Below are 18,789 nucleotides of genomic sequence, written 5' to 3' on the forward strand. Positions count from 1 at the left end.
ATTGAGGTGAGTAACCACGCCACCACGAGGACCTACTAAGTAGTGGGAATTGGGCATTCCAAATTGGGAGAAAAGGGGATAAAAAAATAAATAAAAAATGATTCCACTAATATTCTCTAAACGTCATGATTAAATTAAATTTATACTTAAATTTAAATTTATGCTCAAATTAAATGCAAGTATAATTGGGAGAAATGGTGCATTGTTTTCCCCCCTGCTTTCTTTTTCTTCTTTTGCACTTTATTATCATGTAGTGATACACTGATTTAACCATTATTGTATGTCTTCATGAAATCAGAGCAGGGCTGGTCAATATGGCCAAAAATTTGATCATATATATATATATTATATTATATTATATTATATTATATTATATTATATTATATTGTTCGATGTCGATATTTATCACCATGTATATATTTAATACCATTAATAGGAAAGGAAATGCATTCCGCACGTTTGTTAGACCTCAAGAATGAATGTAAACATAACTTGTTTGTTTACAAGTAAACTCCACAGGGTAAGCTACCTTTTAATTCACAGTTCAAGAAGTTAACTCAGTTTAGGATTTAATCCTACATAAGGAGTGTCATTAAATTATTCAGTTTGATCATCTTCAATGGATGTTTGACTCCACTGAAAGACTTTCTTGTGATGCTCCACACTACAGCTCAGTTGTTGGTGGTAATGCACCGTAAGCTGCATTGCCAACTGCCAATAAACATTACAAGAAGTAATTTCTTGTGATGGAAGGAACAAATCCAGGCACCTTTGTACACTGGGCAATTCAATTAGCTAGTTGCGTGTATAACTTTGCCGAACTGCTCAAGTTTTACTAACATGTACCTGGTCCGTCTAGATGTAGAACATAGGGAAAATATCGAAAATTACTCAAAAGTTTATCATCGATATTGAGGATTTTTTTTCTGATAAATATTAATATTGTTTTATCGCCCAGCAAATTCAAAAGCAAGTAGTCAACAGAGACGCATATTACGACCAGGTATAAACAGTGACGTTTCACCAGTCCACTTGTGATCCGATCCGCCAAAATACATCTTAATACCAGGTGTAAACAGGGTCTATGTGGTGCTGTCAAAACATTGTTCTATTTTTTGAGCATCCCTACCAACATGACAAAGCAACATTGGCTCAACTAATAGCGTTAGTTTGGGGCAAGACTTCCGTTTGGCCGATAAATGGCAAACGGGGGAGTGTTCAGGAAACCTGTTTGAAAACATATATTTGCAATTTCATTTGATGAGACTAGTGGTGCAGAAATTACACACTTCAGCTTTAAGCTATACTTAAAAACAAATTCACACCAAGTTGCATTTATTGCAATAAAAGTAGAAATTAATTCATACATTCACTTAAACTTACCTTTAAAGGTAATCACAAAAATGGCTCAGAAAAATTCAATTAGTTCTGAGAAAACGTTTAGCATCATACATATTTTGTTATCTAATGCAATAACATTCATGTAAGAGTGGTTTAAGTGTCCAAATACTTCTTGGGGCCACTGCATGTGGTTATTTCCTGCATTTCTTCCCCTAATGTGAAACACAGAAGACCAGAAAGAGATATTGCTTTTGTTTTGGAGGGTTTCCCCAATTTGACTGAATGTTCTGGAGTAGTTTGACTGTGAAATCCCTTTGAAATAAGACACAGCTGTCTTTGGCCAGAGTTTGGCTGGCTCTTACTGATTTTGCTCTTGTGTATATGCGCCAAGCTGGGCTTCCACACTCAAAGCCTCTATAACTTATTATAAGAAAGAGAAAAAACAAACCCACGGGATCTCGATGAAGGAGATTTTGGAACAAACTGCAAACAAGTAGAACGGCCAAGGAAGAAAAACTCATCACCTGTCGTGGGGGAAACAGAGCAGTTTGATCTTAAAGCCGTTTTAAAGACGTGGTCCTGGCACTGCTTGTGGAATCCCCCTCACTAGTGCTGACTCATTTGAGCCACATGTGTCTCATTTGAAGGCCAATAAGGGGTTTCCCACATGCTGCCAATATACAGAGTAAAATCACTCCTTGTCTAATCACTAATTCGGTTGGGATGTTATATTTTGTTCTGGTTTGAAGATAATTTTAATATTAGATTACTTCTTCGAATTTGTGATTCTGTGTATGTATGCATGCCATGCCCAAAAGCTGAGCTTGCAATAAAAGTGAATGTGGCCAAGTTTTGGAGGAAGAAATGTGAAGCTTATAATGTTATAAAAGCTTTTACATTAATTCTTCTGTTAAATGTCATGTATTATTTAAGCTGTAAAGTTGTTTAAATAAACTTTTGCTAGGATTACAGGGTTTAAGGCGTTACGTCGTCATAGCAACAAAGTTGTTAAATTGCATATAATTTTACCCAGAAAATGTTAACACCCATATTGTTTACATCTTGTACTTTTGAAATAGTATTTTAACATTTAAGGATTGGCCCCATTCACTTCTATTGTAAGTGCCTCACTGAAATCTGAACTGTTATCCAATAATTTTATAGCTCTATTCTTATTGTAGACCAAAAATGGTCGCATTTGTGTCTATTTGTTATTTCTCCTTTTGCTTCCATTTTAACATCTTTAGGCGATGATGAACACAGATGTTGATTCAGTCTAAACCACTCAGGAAATTTTTATTGCAGCAGAAGTTGCTCTGTCAACTTTGTGTTTCATTTGGAGAATTTAAATGTGAAGATCATATCAAAATCTCTGACTTTTAATCACAGAATTGGATAACTTGGCAAATCTGAGCACAGTTTGAGACTTTCGGTACATTTATAAGCACTTTAAAAGTTTGATTTCAGATTTCAGTGGGACAAAAACAATAATTTGTCTTTTTAAAATGTCATGTGAACGCTGTAGTCCAACTGTGGAGACACATGTGGGTCTTTTCTCATAAGACAGTCACAGGAGACTTAAACAAAAGTCTTAGTTATTTCTTAAATATCATTGCTGTCTAGAAGAAACTGAGATATTTAAGAGCTCTCATTTGTGATTTGTATTTCCTACGGGCGCTTCTATAAAACTTGTCTTTAACACTAGATGGGCATGTACCAGTAGTCTGTTTCGACTGCCCTGTCATGAGGTGAGCAGTGATGTTTGAGTAAGTAAGTGTGAGTACAGATGTAATCATTTTGCACCATGTGTGATCTCTATTTTATGGGAACTAGTCAGTAGGCGAAGGATTATGCATGTACCACTATGGCTTACAGTGGCAATGACAGATGAACCCAAAAGTTCTCGCCCACTTTTACCTGTCATAATAGAGCTGCAGAGTTGAGTCATCAAGAACAGGGGAAGAAGCAATGTGTTGCAATGACAAAGGTCAAAACATCACATTTTAAGGAACAACGAAGCCGGCTGGCCAAACTTGTTTTTCCCCAAACAACTCATTGAACTTTGAACATGTATGAGTATGTACGAGTACGTGCGAGAGGGTTTGTCTCACACATTGTTTTTTGACTGAGAAATAGTTTTTACTAGTTTAAGTGAATTTAAATGTGACACTTGCTTAAAATGTTAAAGGAATGTTCCGGGTTCAACACAAGTTAAGCTCAATCAGCAGCATTTGTAGCATAATGTTGATTACTGTAAAAAATAATTTCAACTTGTCCCACGTTTATTAACAAAAAGGCAAAAGTCGAAGTCACAGGAAGGCACTTACAATGGAAGTGAATGGGGCCAGTCCATAAACGTTAAAATACACAATGTATAGCCACAAGACAAAATCATTATACATGTTCACATGCTTTTATTGAGATAAAATTGTTTGCCAACTTCATCTGTGTAAAGTTATATCCAGTATTACAACTTTGTTTTCATGACAGTGAAATCCTGTAATCCCGGTATTGGAAATAACTTTACACAGATATGTTTAAACTAAAATCATGTTATCACTTATAATGTTTATGTCTTTTGGCTATACTTTTGAAACATTGGGTTTTAACTGCACTTCTTTTGCTGGTAAGATATGTAAGGGATAATCGACAGTCAGCCAGTTGTTATCACAAAATAAACCTTGACAGGGTGATCAGGAACCCGATGCGAAGGGGACTTGTATCACCTTGAAGGGGTTTATTTTGCAATAACAACCAGCTGACACATTATCCCGCTTATTACAAGGCTACTAATTTGCGTTGAAATTATGTAATTATGTGATGAAAGAAATCGCTGAAATCCACCTCCGGTTTGGGTCAGAGTTCTGTTGGTGTTTATTTAAAAAAATGACCATCTCACTCCTCATTATTCAGCCTATTACAAGACTACTTGCCAAATAAACAAATAAATGGACATGAAATATAAATTTGCATTGAAACTTTGTAATTATGTGAGAAGAAATAAATCGCTGAACAGCTGAAATCCACCTTGTGTCAGAGTTATGTTGGTTTTTATTTTGTAATTAATGAACGTCTGACTGCTCATAATGCATCTTATTACAAGACTTGCCAAATAACCATATAAATGCACATGAAACATTGATTTGATTTGAAATTATTTTATTAGTTACTTGTAGTGAATGAGTGATCAAAGAATCAGGAAAGATGGCTCGCAAATACTGGATGAGCGGTCTGATATGTGGATGTGCGGTTGTTACAGGGAAATATCAGACTGCTAGATGGTGCCATTGACCAATCAGAATAGAGTATTCCAGAGAGCTGTGTAATGAGTTATATTAGTTGCTAGTGTAACAATCCTGCTGGAGATTCAGTTCACAGTTTCAGGCTTTGTGTTGTTAATTTTGGAGGCTTAGCACTTGTTGAGATATACAATATATAGATACTACTTTTTGTGACTATAGGAGATGCAATTTGTCTTGAAATTCATGTTAATTTTGCAATTTAATTTTGACTCAAATTGTTATGCTGATAAAATAATGAAATACCAATGTGTTAACTGAATTAAATTTAAAAGAGTTAAACATATTTAATTAATCTTAAAAGTTAACTTCAGCAGCTCTATTTTAATCAGTTTGATTAACAAACCTCTTTACATCCTTTTTCTTCCAGATGGCCAACAAATTTGGGAATTGGAAGCCACTGTTGACAAAGACAAAAGCCAAGCGGTAAGTCCAACGGCTGCATTATGTGAATGGCTGAACTACCTGTTCATACTATGTACACTGTCTATTGAATCAGTTAACAAAATGATTGTCTCTTTAACAGAGCATGCTGTTCATTGAGGTACCTCCATACAGAGACCCATCCATTTGCCATCCTGCTAAAGTCAACTTCTATGTAATCAATGGAAAACGGAAGCGCAGTCAGCCTCAACATTTCACCTACACACCTCTACCAGGTACACAAGTATATCTGATAAAGCTCTTAAAGGGATATTTCACCCAAAAATTCTTTTTTCTGTGGAGCAAAAAAGGAGATATTTGGTTGAATGTTAGCCTCAGTCATAATTCACTTTGATTGCATCTTTTTTTCCATACAATAAAAGTGAATGGTGTCTCATTTTGTGTTCTACAGAAAAAAAAGTATATCATACAGGTTTGGAACAACAGGAGGGTAAGTTAGTAAAGACAGAATTTTAATTTTTATGTGAACTATACCTTTAGGGCTATTTTTGCTACTGTACCTTTAAGATTTTTGCAGTTTAGTGTCCATAAAGTAGTCTGGGTAAAATGGGAGCTTTTGCATTATGAACGTTAAAGAAAAGTTAAGCTCAAACAAAAGCATTTTTGGCATAATGTTGATTACCACAAAAATTAATTTGAACTTGTCCTGTCTTTAAAAAAAAAAAAAAAATGTATGTGTGTTAACATGATGTAACAGGTTTAGGATGGACAAGGAGGAGGCGGGAACCAGCAGGACAGTCAACATAATTTTAATGACGTAACTGAACTTAAAACAACATAAAACAAATATAAACACACACACAGCGTGGCCGTGTGTGTCTCTCTCTCTCTCTCTCTCTCCTGAACTGCGTCTCCGGCTCCCCTTTATCTTTATCTCTCTCTCCCGCTGAATAATTGACTCAGCACCGGCCATGCACCCTCACGGCCCGGCCATACTCCTCCCCTGCCCGATTCAGGCCGGGGCGCCATCTGGATTTACAGTCAATCCTAAAACGACCTTAAAACCGACAGTTTAAACAACTTTATGGCAATTTAAGCAACTTTACAGCTCAATTAATACACAAGTTTTTTTTTTTTTTTTTACAACCACACAAATGATTTTACAAAGTTAAAAACTTAACATTTCTTCCTATATACCCTCCAAAATATTACCCCATTCACTTTCACTGTAAGTGTCTCACTGTAACTCGATTTTTGCATTTTTTTAAAGAAAAGGAGGGACAGTTCAAAATAATTTTTTGCCAATCAACATTATGCCACAAGTGCTGTCGATTGAGCTTAACTTGTATTGAACCTGGAATATTCCTTTAAGAGTATGTCTACAAACAGGTACTACTGCACATTGGGTGTTTTTATTTCAAAATAGTAAGGAAAAACCCATTTCCCATTATATGGATACTAAGTCCTTCTTTAGAACTGATGAGTTCTCTCATTTTACCTCTTCAGTTCCATCTATAAAGACAGAGCCAGTGGATGACTATGAACCTGGTCAGATGGGTTATTCCATGTCACAGATTCTCGGGGTGTCTCCTCAGGCATACTATAACCCTCGTGGAGTTATCAACCCTGACAGTGGCCTGATGCCTGGCCTCATACCCTGCCAGGAGCCCCGCCTGGGCATCTCCCCTCCAGATCACCGATTTCAGCAGCAAAGCCCGACAATAATCTACTCCCGTCCAGGAAAGAGCTTGGCAAGCAGCCCCTCTATTTACTCTCAGACGGGAGCCTCTATGATGCCAGATTCTCATCGGTCAGTTCTGGTGCACACGGGTTCTCCAGCCCAATCTTCTCACCTGGGTGGCCAGCATCCCTCAATTATCCAGTTCTCTCCAACCAACCATCTACTTAGAGGTGGAGACCCACCTGCCCCAACACCTCCAGAACATCAGCACATCATTTATTGCGAGGGCTATAACCAGCATGTGGCTCAAACTGCAGGGGCAAACCGCTCTCCAGTACCAGCCCAGGCACCCCAGCATCCTCAAAATTACCCAACGGTCATCCAACAGCAGCCCTTTGTTCAGAGAGTGGCCAAAGACCAGTCACCTCCAGTGCAGGTAGAGCCTCAAAGATGTTCCTCCGCAGAAGAACAGGGAACCAGCATTCCTGGACGAGTCACGGTCAAGCAGGAGAACTTGGACCAAGCGTATCTTGATGATGGTGAGTGAAAGAGCTTTGTATCCAGACTGATCTCACAGTGATTCCGGCAACAGTAAGCCGAAAGTTCTTCAGCTCAAAATGGTCTGAGCTTACTGAAATTAAAAGCCATTGCCCCCAGTGGCCGAAGCTAGAAGTGTTGTTGAACGAATGAGCACATGTGAGCTCCAGTTTCCAGGTGGAATGAGTGGCACCAGAAGTGAGATGTAAAGCGTTTAGTTGTAAATTATGTAATACAATCAACAGGAATGCACATTTTATTAACCATATGGCCCAACCAAAACCTCAACCCTAAACTTCACTACCAGTGGAGGTAAAAAAGTAGTCTTAGAGGGAAAATGCAACCTCAGAATCATGCTCTTCATTGATTATGTTAACGCCATTACTAGTACCTGTGTCTCTGAGGCCACAGAAAGATACATGCATAAAATATAAATAAATGTGCTATAGAATACATTCCTTTATTTAAAAAGTTAAACATTAATATAAATAAGTGCTGGGTTTTGATACATAGATACGTAGGGGTTGCGCATAGAGCAAAAGATCGATCTTGGTATTTAAAAATCAATATCAGTGCATCGGAAAATCTATATAATATATAATACCTAATATAAATATTAACAAATTACATTAAAACAATGGCATGTAGCCTACGTACTGGCATAGACAAGTAGAACTTTTCTAATTTCCTTTAGTATATATTCATGCACGTCAGGGATCAAAATGGCAATCAAACTGTTCTTTAAAAGTTTTACATATTGTTTGGGGGAAAAAAATCTTCTGAAAAAATATGTCAGTTCACACTGTTGCTCAAAAGTGTCTGTCAACACATTTGTTTGAATTGACAAGTGATTTTAAAATGTCCTTAAAATATGCAGCCCTAAGAATCTGTCAAATGTAGTGAAAAGTCATTTTGTCACACTCTTTGTCTAACAATGAGACTATATACCATTAGCAACTTCTCTTGGCACATTTCGTCTGCTTTCAGACAATAGTAGGAAGTGAGCTTGTCAAGTCATTCTCATTGTCTTGTCTTTTTGTTTTACTCTCATTCACTCACAATCTCACATGTATGACCCAACGACACTGAGAGACGACACTAGGAAAGATGTATGTTATATCAAACAGGATGAACCAAAGATCTACTCTGTAAGCCTTTGATTTGGTGTTTCTTATTTCCATTACTCAGGAAAGAGTGAAACAGGATTTGATTAGCTGTAATGGACATGGCTACACATTTTCTTACATACACACACCCTCTGTTTAGGTCTAGAAACCAAAGGTAATTGTAATGACTTTGAAAATGGCCAAACCACGATTTTGGCAGAATATTGGCAAGAAAAGATGCAAGATCCCTGTGTCATTCTGTAAGGCAATCTGGGAGTTCAAGGGGATGCATACAGGTAGTTCCTTTCACCTGTATCTGACAAGGAAATGGGTGCTTTTTCAACTATCGACGAGAATTTAAAAAAATAAAATAATAGGAAAACGAAGCAGCTCCAAAACTTCTTGGACATGTTGACATTGTTATGATTCGCAAAACAAGTGTGATGGTAACCCATTGTCAAACTGTGAAATTGACTGCCTGGGAGAGCTGGGGAAAGCCTCTTTGTTTTTTATACTTGGCCAGGGCTTCCTCTTGGCCCCATGCCCCCCAATACTGTGGGGGAAACCTGCAAGAGGATTTTATTTTCCCGCAAGTCACAGCTCTTGCCAATCTGGAATGTAGTACTCCTGTTTGCAGCTGCTGCACTTCTTCAGAAAGCCAGCCTGATCCGAACAAGATAATGATTGTTTGGGAGTCTGTAGGAAAGGGAAAGGGCCATGTTGCATGGAAAAACTGAAGTGGATGGGATGGGGAGCCAAAGATGGAATTTTTTTGGATACTCTAATAGGGTTTTCCTGAGTAAACAGCAACACTGCAACTGTAGCCACATTAATAAAGAGTTACAATGGGATGCCCAGGACCTAGAACCTTTGATGTGTTCATAACAAGGTGCTGTTGAGGGAGTCACGTGATGCAATGCGAGGATCGGATGTGTGAACGGCGGGCTGCGCACTTTGCAAGTTTTAATACTTTATATGACATTAACAGGTGAGATTCGATAATTTTTCTAGGAGGACAGTATGTCAAAGAATTCAAAATCCTTGGGCTCTGGAGACATTAAAAGACACTTACATGCTCAAGCTGACACCCCCAAGCAGGCCACGGGCCTGGGAGTTGATTTGGTCAGGGAGGTGCAGGAAATATGGCGGGAGATGCTGAACATGTCAGCAATGCTGACGAAGGTCGTTGCTGACTTGGAGGATATGTCGATCGATCACCACCATGGAGGCAAAATTTACTGATGTGGTTACAAGAGTGGGGGATGTCGAGAAACGGATCGATTACCTGGAGTCATCGGAGAGAGAATTATCTGCTAATCCGCTGGCAACCAAGGTGGATTTGGAGTGTGTCTGGGAGAAGTTGGAGGACATGGAAAACCATAGCCAGCGGAATAACGTCCGTATCGTAGGAGTCCCGGAGGTAGTAGAGGGACAGGATATGGTGAAATTCCTGGATGGCCTCTTTCTGAATCTGCTGGACATAACAGGCCATAAGCTGGAAATCGAGCGAGCTCACAGGGTTCCTGCTGATCCGCGGAGGGAGACAGGCCCCGATCAATTCTGGCCAAATTTCTGAGATCATCCGATAAAGATCTTGTGTTACACGAGGCGAGGAGTAAAGGAAGGCTTTCTTGGAAGAACCACAGCATTTTCTTGTTTCCAGACTTTGTGATCTCAGCAAGAGAGAAATGTGATCGATTCAAGGAATGCAAGAAATGTTTACATTAACGGAAGTTCGCTTTTGCAATGTTATTCCCGGCCAAATTGAGAATAGATGCTAAGGATGGTTGTAAAATATTCACATGCCCACAGCAAGCGATGTCCTTCATAAAATCAATGGAGTAAGTCATCTTGTTGTACTCACGTTGTAGCTGAGTGGATCGGCTCACTGAACATTCGCTTGAATGTTTGAGGTGTCTGAATGCTTTTTTTGTGCTGGTTCCGCCTAGCGGCTGGAGTTTATCTTGTAGAGCAACACACCTTCGGGACGGTTTTGTGGATGAATCTACACGCTCTTTGTGCTTAGTCTGCCTATCGGCTGGAGTTTATTTTGTGGAGTATTTCTTACAAAGTCATTGGAGTAAGTCATTTGCTTCCACTCATGTTGCAGCCAAGTGGACCGGCTCACTGAACAATTGCTTGACTGTTGAGGAACCTGCACGCCTTTTTTGTGCTGGTTCTGCCTATCTGCTGGAGTTTATTTTGTAGAATAACACACCTTCAGGACAGTTTTGTGGATGAATCTACATGCTCTTTGTGTTTATTCTGCCTAATGGCTGGAGTTTGTTTTATGGATTATCTTTTGCTGTGTAATTCTGTCTCACAAAATTTGTATAGAAACACCGGACTTGAGCAATCCAATGGCAAGGTTGTCGCAGGGGCTCTTGTAGGCGTGCATGGACTGTTTGAGTTTGGAGGGATGTACGCCAGTTGGTGCCGTCGTGTGTGGGGTTAATATGCACGTTTTTCTTTTTTCATTTTGTTTTGTTCTGGGGGATGTTCAGGTTTTTATGGTTGCAACGTTGTTGGAATGTTGTCTTTAAAATCTTGTTTTTGACACACAATATATTTTTTTATATGTCAAAATGTCAAATGTTAATGTGAGTGGATTGTCTCTCTCCACGTGGAATGTGAATGGGTTGGGGCACCCCATAAAAAGAAGGAAGGTTATTTCTCTTCTTTAGTGTAAGAAATATGATATAGTGTTTCTTCAAGAAATGCACCTTTCTCCGCAGGAAGCTGAAAAATTTGGAAAGATATGGGGTAGGAATTTTTTTATAGTGTTGGCTCGAGTAAGAGCAGGGGAGTCATTATGTTGATAAGTAAACATCTACAATTCAAATGTCTCAAACAGAGTAAAGATAAATTCTCATTATTGAGTCATTATTGTTTTTGCTAAAATTCAGGGACAAAGTCTTATTTTGGCTAATATGTATGCACCTAACATTGATGATCAGGGCTTTTTTATAGATCTTGAAGGGATGTTGCAAGCCGCTGGCACCCCTGATGATATAAAATTGGAAGGAGACTTTAATCTTTTGATGGACTCAGTCTAGAATAGATTTTTTTATATATATATCTAAGTCCCTCATTTCAACTGTTGTTGATTGCTCAATTAGAAACATTTTAGTCTCAGATCACGCCCTGGTATGCTTAGAGGTGTTGCCACATACAGAGAAGAAGAAATCATATAGTTGGTGCTTTAATGTATCCTTTTTACAAAATCCTGAATTCCAACAAATGCTAAAGGCTGAAATCAATGTCTATATGGAGACCAACTAGTCCTCAGTATCCTCTGTGGGCGTGGCTTGGGAGGCACTTAAGGCGGTTCTTAGGGCCCAGATTATACAGTATGCCTCATTCACCAAAAAATCCAAAGCACAAGAACTCGTGGAATTGGAAGGGAATATTAAAAGTGCCGAGGCAGAGCTGAAGCACCGAATGTCTGAAATACAGATATAATACTATTTTGTTGCGGAAGGTGGAGGTTTGGGTATTCAGGGCAAGACAGTCATACTTTGAGTTGGGGGACAAGGCAGGGAAACCTCTGGCTAGATATATAAAACAGAGAGAGTCTTTTTCTACCATTCCCTCAGTTAAATCTGCTGGTGGTGAAATATTTACCTCGGCCATTGATATTAATAATGCTTTTAAAGAATTCTATCTTGATCTCTATAGTTCCATGTCTTCGTCTACTGATGAAGATATTAGAAACTTCGTGGAACCATTAGAACTTCCTAAACTGACGACTGAGCAAAAAAATTATCTTGATTCTGAGATAAACTTGGAGGAGTTTGGCAAGGTAATTAAGGCCTTGCCTTCAGCAAGGCTCCGGGGCCAGACGGCTTTGCCACTGAATTTTTTAGATCTTATGCTACAAAACTGGCTCCAATTTTGCTAGAAGTTTATACGGAATCAATAAAGAATGGAAAGCTTCCGCCAACCATGACACAAGCCCGGAACAGTCTGATTCTTAAAAAGGACAAAGATCCAAGTGAGTGTAAGAGTTACTGTCCAATTTCCCTGATCCAGCTAGATGTTAAAATATTGTCAAGAATTTTGGCTAATCGATTAAGTAAAGTTGTGACATCTGTTATACATATAGATCAGGTGGGGTTTATTCGGGGCTGTAGCTCTTCTGATAACATTAGGTGTTTCATCAATATCATGTGGTCAGTAGCGAATGATCAGACTCCGGTCGCTGCCATCTCACTTGACGCCGGAAAGGCATTTGATATGGTAGAATGGGATTATCTTTTTACGATTTTGGAAATGTACGGGTTTGGGAATACTTTTATTGGATGGATTAAGTTACTTTATATACACCCGGTAGCGGCGGTACAAACAAATGGATTAATTTCAGATTATTTTACTCTGGATAGGGGCACCCGGCAGGGTTGCCCTCTTTCCCCATTATTGTTCTGTCTTGCCCTGGAACCATTAGCAGCCACGATAAGAAAGGAGGATGATTTTCCAGGGGTGGTGGCGGCAGGTGTGGCACATAAGCTTTTGCTTTACGCAGATTATATTTTATTATTCGTCCCCGACCCTACTAGATCTATGCCTTGCCTCCACAGAATTATTAATTCCTTTTCTAAGTTCTCAGGATACAGAGTTAATTGGTCTAAATCCGAAGCTTTGGCCCTGACAGCGTACTGCCCGGTAACAGTTTCTCAGCCGGGCGCCTTCCAGTGGCCCAAACAGGGCATTTAGTATTTGGGTATTTTATTCCCAGAAAATGTGTGTGAATTAGTTAAAGTTAATTTTGAACCTTTAATAAAAAGGTTTTCAAATGATGTTGGCAGGCTTCATTACATTTATCTATGATTGGGAAGGTTAATGTTATTAAAATGAATTGTATTCCAAAATTCAACTACCTGCTACAATCTCTCCCTATAGATATCCCCATCTCTTATTTCAAGCAATTTCATAGTATAGCGAAGTCCTTCATTTGGGATGGTAAACGTCCCAGATTACATTTCAGCAAGTTGCATTGGCAGATTGACAAAGGTGGGCTAGGCCTACCCAAGATTTTGTTTTATCATTATGCATTCGGTCTCAGACATTTGGCTCATTGGTCCCTTCCACCTGAGAGAGCCCCTCCCTGTTTTTGTATTGAACAGGAAGTTCTTGCCCCTATTTCGCCATTGCAAAGCCTTTATATCAAACTAACCGGAGAAGTTAAGTCACACCCCATTATCTCACATTTGCACATGGTATGGACAGAAGTGTTTGTGTTTAATTCAGACATTTATTTGAATGTTGCTTCGAACATATGGCTGAACCCAAAGTCATGTATTAATAAGTCCCCTTTCTGGACAGAATGGATTGTGAGGGAGGTTAATACGCTCGGTGACCTATATGAGAGTGGAGTGTTGAGATCCTTTGAAAATATGGTTCAACATTTTGGGATTCCCAGGTCTCAGTTCTTTAGGTATTTACAGCTGCGCCACCTGCTTTGTACTATTTTTGGGAGTAGCATACTATACCCCCCTAAAACGGCAGATACCCTGGGAGTGGTGATTACTACTTTTGGAAAAGGTCACGAGGCATCAGTGTATTACTCCCTGCCAATTCAGAGTCTGGGGGACAGAGCTTCAACTTCTCTCATGAGATTATGGGAGAAAGATTTAAACTTGGTATTGGAGGAGGAAGTGTAGGCTAGGATTCTAAAAAACATCAAATCTATGTCTAGAGATGCAAGGGTGCGCCTTATGCAATTTAAGATTTTATATCGATTCCATTGGACCCCCTCTAGATTGTATAGGCTTGGTCTTATAGGCTGGTGATGCCAATCAGAAGATGGAGACACAACCCATGTTTTTTGGTGGTGTGTTAAGATCCAAGAATTTTGGTTGAGGGTTCAGAGTTTTATGTGTGACGTATTGGGCACTCAAATTACATTTTGCTACAGACTCAGTATTTTAGGCAATGGGGCGGTCATTAATATAGGGGATAAGTACATAAAAAATTGGGGTTTGGGGGTTGATTCTGTGTTTTCATGTGCTGTTTGTGTTAATTTGAGTATGGAATCAATAAAAATTGTTAATGACAAATAACAAGGTGCTGTTTTAGGAGCTCTCTAATGAATCTCTGTTGCACCCTTGCAATATCCAAAAACTGCGGGTAGCACCATTTGAGTTTAACACCACTCTGGTAAGCTCATAAAGGTGCTAGCGAATTCCCTCATTAAGGCTCCTTAAAGCAAAACAGAAAATGCTGAGATATGTAAACACAACCTTGGGCAATTACTGTGGCCACACAGAGCACAATGCGCTTAGTAAAGTTTTGGGGTAGTGTGGTGTCGTAAATAAAGCTCTGGGCTGGTTACCAAAAGGTTGTTGGTTTGAGTAGTTTAAAGTTGATAGTAATGGACTATCACCATTGAACCTTTGTGTAATGCTCATAAAGCCAGGGGCCAGATTCACAGTCTTAAGAATAAAATTCTTCTTAACTACTATTTTCTGCTTATTTTCTAACTTTTAGAAAAAAGTTAAAAACATTTTGTGTTCCCAAAAATATTTCTTTAGAAAGATATGATCTTTTTTATTACATTTTTCACTGTCTATACTAGACACGAGCAGCATGCAGCGTCAATATCAAATCGCTCCCATTATAATCAGTATGCTGTCTACACTGTATATGATCATCGCGCCGCACCGACAGGTTACGGACTTCCCGTTCTAATTTTTGATCCACTGCACATGCTTGTGAACCAATATAAGCAAACTTTTCACACCAGTGCCTCCCACTCTTCAAGACAAAGTCATGTAAAGATGAGCTGTTTGTTTTTTATACATTTTATTAACAGAAACTTGGAGTGTAAATGGCGATAATTAATCATGATAGATTTTGTGATTCCAGAAGTTTCAAAAACTGCATGCTCTTCAAAATTGTTGAATTAAAAATAAGAAATATGGATTTTTAGCATTATTATTAAGCTAAACTGTTAGAATTTAACTTATTTTAATTAAATAATACAAATTATTTTAAAATAATCAAATTTTAAATACTAAAATTCATCTTGTGTCCCCCTTGGAAGTTTGCTGAGGCCCCCAGGTTGAGAACCAGTGTTCTATTCTATACACATTACATTCAACTAATGCACATTATAGTATTCACTGATTCCAATAATACAAAAAGTGGTATGTATGTAATATAGAATCGAGCATGTTACCACTTAAATACAGGACAATAGGTTTCCTGTACGGAATGTCTTTAGGCCAAAATATGGGACAACCCGGCTACTATGGCAACAAGATCACACACGAGGTCTGCGTGTTGTTTCCGATACTTCCAGTACCCTAGGAATGGCCACATTATTCCTACTCAATGACAAGTGCCATCTCCTATCAGACATGTTTGCATCAGCTCGAGCATGTTTACCTTCCCTTATGGTTCGACCGGAAGCATGTTGCATCAGCAGAGTGGGAGACCCGGGTTCAGATCCTCCATGGCAATGAAACTGCGAGGAAGTAATTGCGTTTTTGTAATCAATGACGTGATTCAGAGGTTGCATTTTCCACTCTAACAATCCATTTTTAACCAGCGGGCCTCGTAAACTTTCAAAGGGGCGGCAAAATTACTTTTATTTCTTTTAGTTTAATAATTAATTAAATTTAATTCTTTAAAATATGTGCAAACTTACATCATATTTCTTATTTTCATTCCAAAAATTTTCTTGTTATTGCAGTCATTGACAAATAAGGTTGTCTGAGGTGATAAAAATGAGAAATCTTTTATAAATGTAGTTTAAAACACGTGTCAAGTTTGTATAAATGTTATCTTTGTGTCCATGTGATTTCATAAATAAATAAATAAACAGCATTTTCTAAAAAAAGACAAAAATATTTAATTACTTTAAAATTTAATGTGGTGTAACCATCAAATAAAAGGTATTAAAATACTTTTTTAGTTGTGTACACAACTTAAACATTAATTTCAAAAAAGTTTTGAAACACATTTTTCAAAGTAATATATATATATATATATATATATATATATATATATATATATATATATATATATATATATTCAGTTGTATTAATTTTTGAATCAGGACAATCAAGAAGTTTTCTCAGCGATACGACGTCTGATAAAAAAATATCTTTTATGTTTTATGGTTTTTGTCAACATAAACATCAGAATGGCCACCTCAGTTAGTTACACATTATAACTTTGATTTGGTGGACAAACATTTTTCAATATTTTAAAACACAATTGTTTCACTGCCTATTTTTTAAGAAATATTAATAAAAGATTATTCTGCAATACTCATACCACATTTATCTTTTCAAGAATTTCAGCTTTTTTTAGTCTCTGGACAGTTACACCACATGACATTTTGGACTTTAAGTCCCAGAAAAAAAAAATCTAATTTACATTGAACTCAGAAATTAAAAACATGCATCACGTCATTGACCCATTGAAGAACATACAGTTCTTGAAACTTCGAATCCCAAAATCAATTGTGATTATTTTAATCTATTTACTAGCCCAGTTTTTGTTAATAAAAAGTTTTAAAACAAACAGCTCATCATTACATGGCTTTGAATATTGTCTTGGGGAGTGGGAGGCCTTGGAGTAGTATGCCATTAGTTGGAAGATCTGTTGCCACACAATAGCTGTTGGGGTGCAGACGAGGTCCAGGTCACAGAGAACAGGAAGGATGACGACCGCAAAAAGTCCCGGTGTAGAGGTGTCAAGGTGAAGCGATCCACCCACTAACATCTCATCGTTTGATGTCCTCCAAGAGCTTGACACACAACCAGTTGAAATATGACTCATGCAGTTCAACTATCTTGCTCATAATTTTGATGGTGGCTTATGAAGGGGCTATCAGGGTTTCTGTGGTTGGCTTTCTGTAAAGAAACTGTACCATCATCCATTTCGCTTTGAGCATGCAGTTTTGCATTTCTCAATCGCAAGAAACTTGCCAAGGAAGCCAATTACATCTACATATTTCATAACTGCCAACTTTCAGACAGGAATTGAAGACCTCTTCTTGGGTAAGCTGGTATCTATAAAAGGCTTTGTAACACGCTTAACCAACAAGGCTTAATTGGTCAACCACCTTCAATACGTTTTGACAATGCTGGTCCACCAGTTAGACCAGCACCAAACTTTTACTAACTGGCCTGGACCAACATGGAAACTCATACAGGGCAGTCTTGTTCTTAAACACGCAACTTTCCCCCAGTTTTGCACCTTTGAATTTGGGTCATCTTCTCTCTGGCTTGAACTAACTGTTGATCTTGAGATAAACAGCCAAACTGGCCTGGATTTTTGAGGGCACAATGCTGGCCAGTCCTCCAATGCTCAACTGGCTTAGCTTTGACCAGCTTCCCAGGCTGGAACCGAAGCCTCGGGCAACAGAGTTGAAGTTCTTCCAGCTGGAGAGAGCTGGAGGAATAATTTAGATAGAGCACGTAAGCCATGCACATTAGTTTCAGATCACTTGCATCCAGTTTTTGTGTGTGTGCCAAGCCGTTGGATTTTTGGCTGTGAAACCTGTGTCCTTATGAGATGCAGCCTTGTTCTTTGAAAGCTGTGTTCAAAATAAGCCACATCTGTAAAAGCTAGAGCTGTATACAGTATTGGGAAGGCAGAGTTGAGTGGTAAGGACATCTCTGGAGTTTGACGTTTGGTTTTGCTCTTCTACGCTGGTCTGCAAGTTCTGTTTCAGAGGTCAAAGCAGTCAGACAAGTGGTGTAGACTCTTCCTGTCTGTGCCATATGCTAACACTGTGGCTTTATTAGTAGCTCAGTGCCAGCCATTACCCTAAAAACACACACACTTACTCACATACCACATCCACACACTTGTAGATCATGTGCACTCACTGTCTTGCGCACCTTGACACTTCTAAATATATATACAAACAAGCCCAAAAAGAAAACACCATATTCCATTTAATATTTTTGTTATATACAGCTAAATAAGGGATAATGCACAATCAGCTGGATGTTATCGCATAAACTAGGGGTTTATTTTACAATAATGACTGGCTGAATGTACATTATCCTACATATCAAATGGATACTAAATACATGGACATGAAATATTGATTTGAATTAAAATTTTGTTTGTAAGTTAAAAATAAGTATATCTAAGTTAAGTACACACACTTAACACTATGCCCTAATAAAGCACATACGATTTCACGTTCATTATATACAGCTAATTATAATTTGCCCACACCCTAACCATACCATTAAAATAAATCTTTTTAATAACAGTATTTAGCTCACTTCTGGGTACAATTTTGTTTTTGATTAGCCTATCATTAATATAGACTTACACTAACCCTACATCCGGGAGGTTTCGTCTTATTTAGCTAACTTCTGAAGACAAATTTGCACACACACACACACATGTTGGTGCAGCTATCATTATGAGGACTCTCTATAACTCTCTATAAATCTATAGTTTATAATGTACA

General features: G+C 38.2%; 1 protein-coding gene across 2 annotated transcripts in view; it reads left to right on the plus strand.

Annotated features, from left to right (window-relative positions):
• Positions 1 to 18,789, plus strand: part of LOC127418752 (nuclear factor of activated T-cells, cytoplasmic 2-like) — a 55,654-nt gene that overhangs the window by 26,480 nt on the left and 10,385 nt on the right. The window contains exons 7-10 of one of the 2 annotated variants that reach the window (XM_051659529.1): positions 5,011 to 5,066; positions 5,167 to 5,299; positions 5,476 to 5,514; positions 6,531 to 7,244. In XM_051659529.1, the coding sequence (XP_051515489.1) occupies positions 5,011 to 5,066; positions 5,167 to 5,299; positions 5,476 to 5,514; positions 6,531 to 7,244 (942 nt within the window). The remainder of the gene's footprint in view (positions 1 to 5,010; positions 5,067 to 5,166; positions 5,300 to 5,475; positions 5,515 to 6,530; positions 7,245 to 18,789) is intronic. The other variant, XM_051659530.1, reaches the window with a different exon arrangement.

This window comes from Myxocyprinus asiaticus, chromosome 28 (genome assembly GCF_019703515.2).
Source record: "Myxocyprinus asiaticus isolate MX2 ecotype Aquarium Trade chromosome 28, UBuf_Myxa_2, whole genome shotgun sequence".
Lineage (NCBI taxonomy): Eukaryota > Metazoa > Chordata > Actinopteri > Cypriniformes > Catostomidae > Myxocyprinus > Myxocyprinus asiaticus.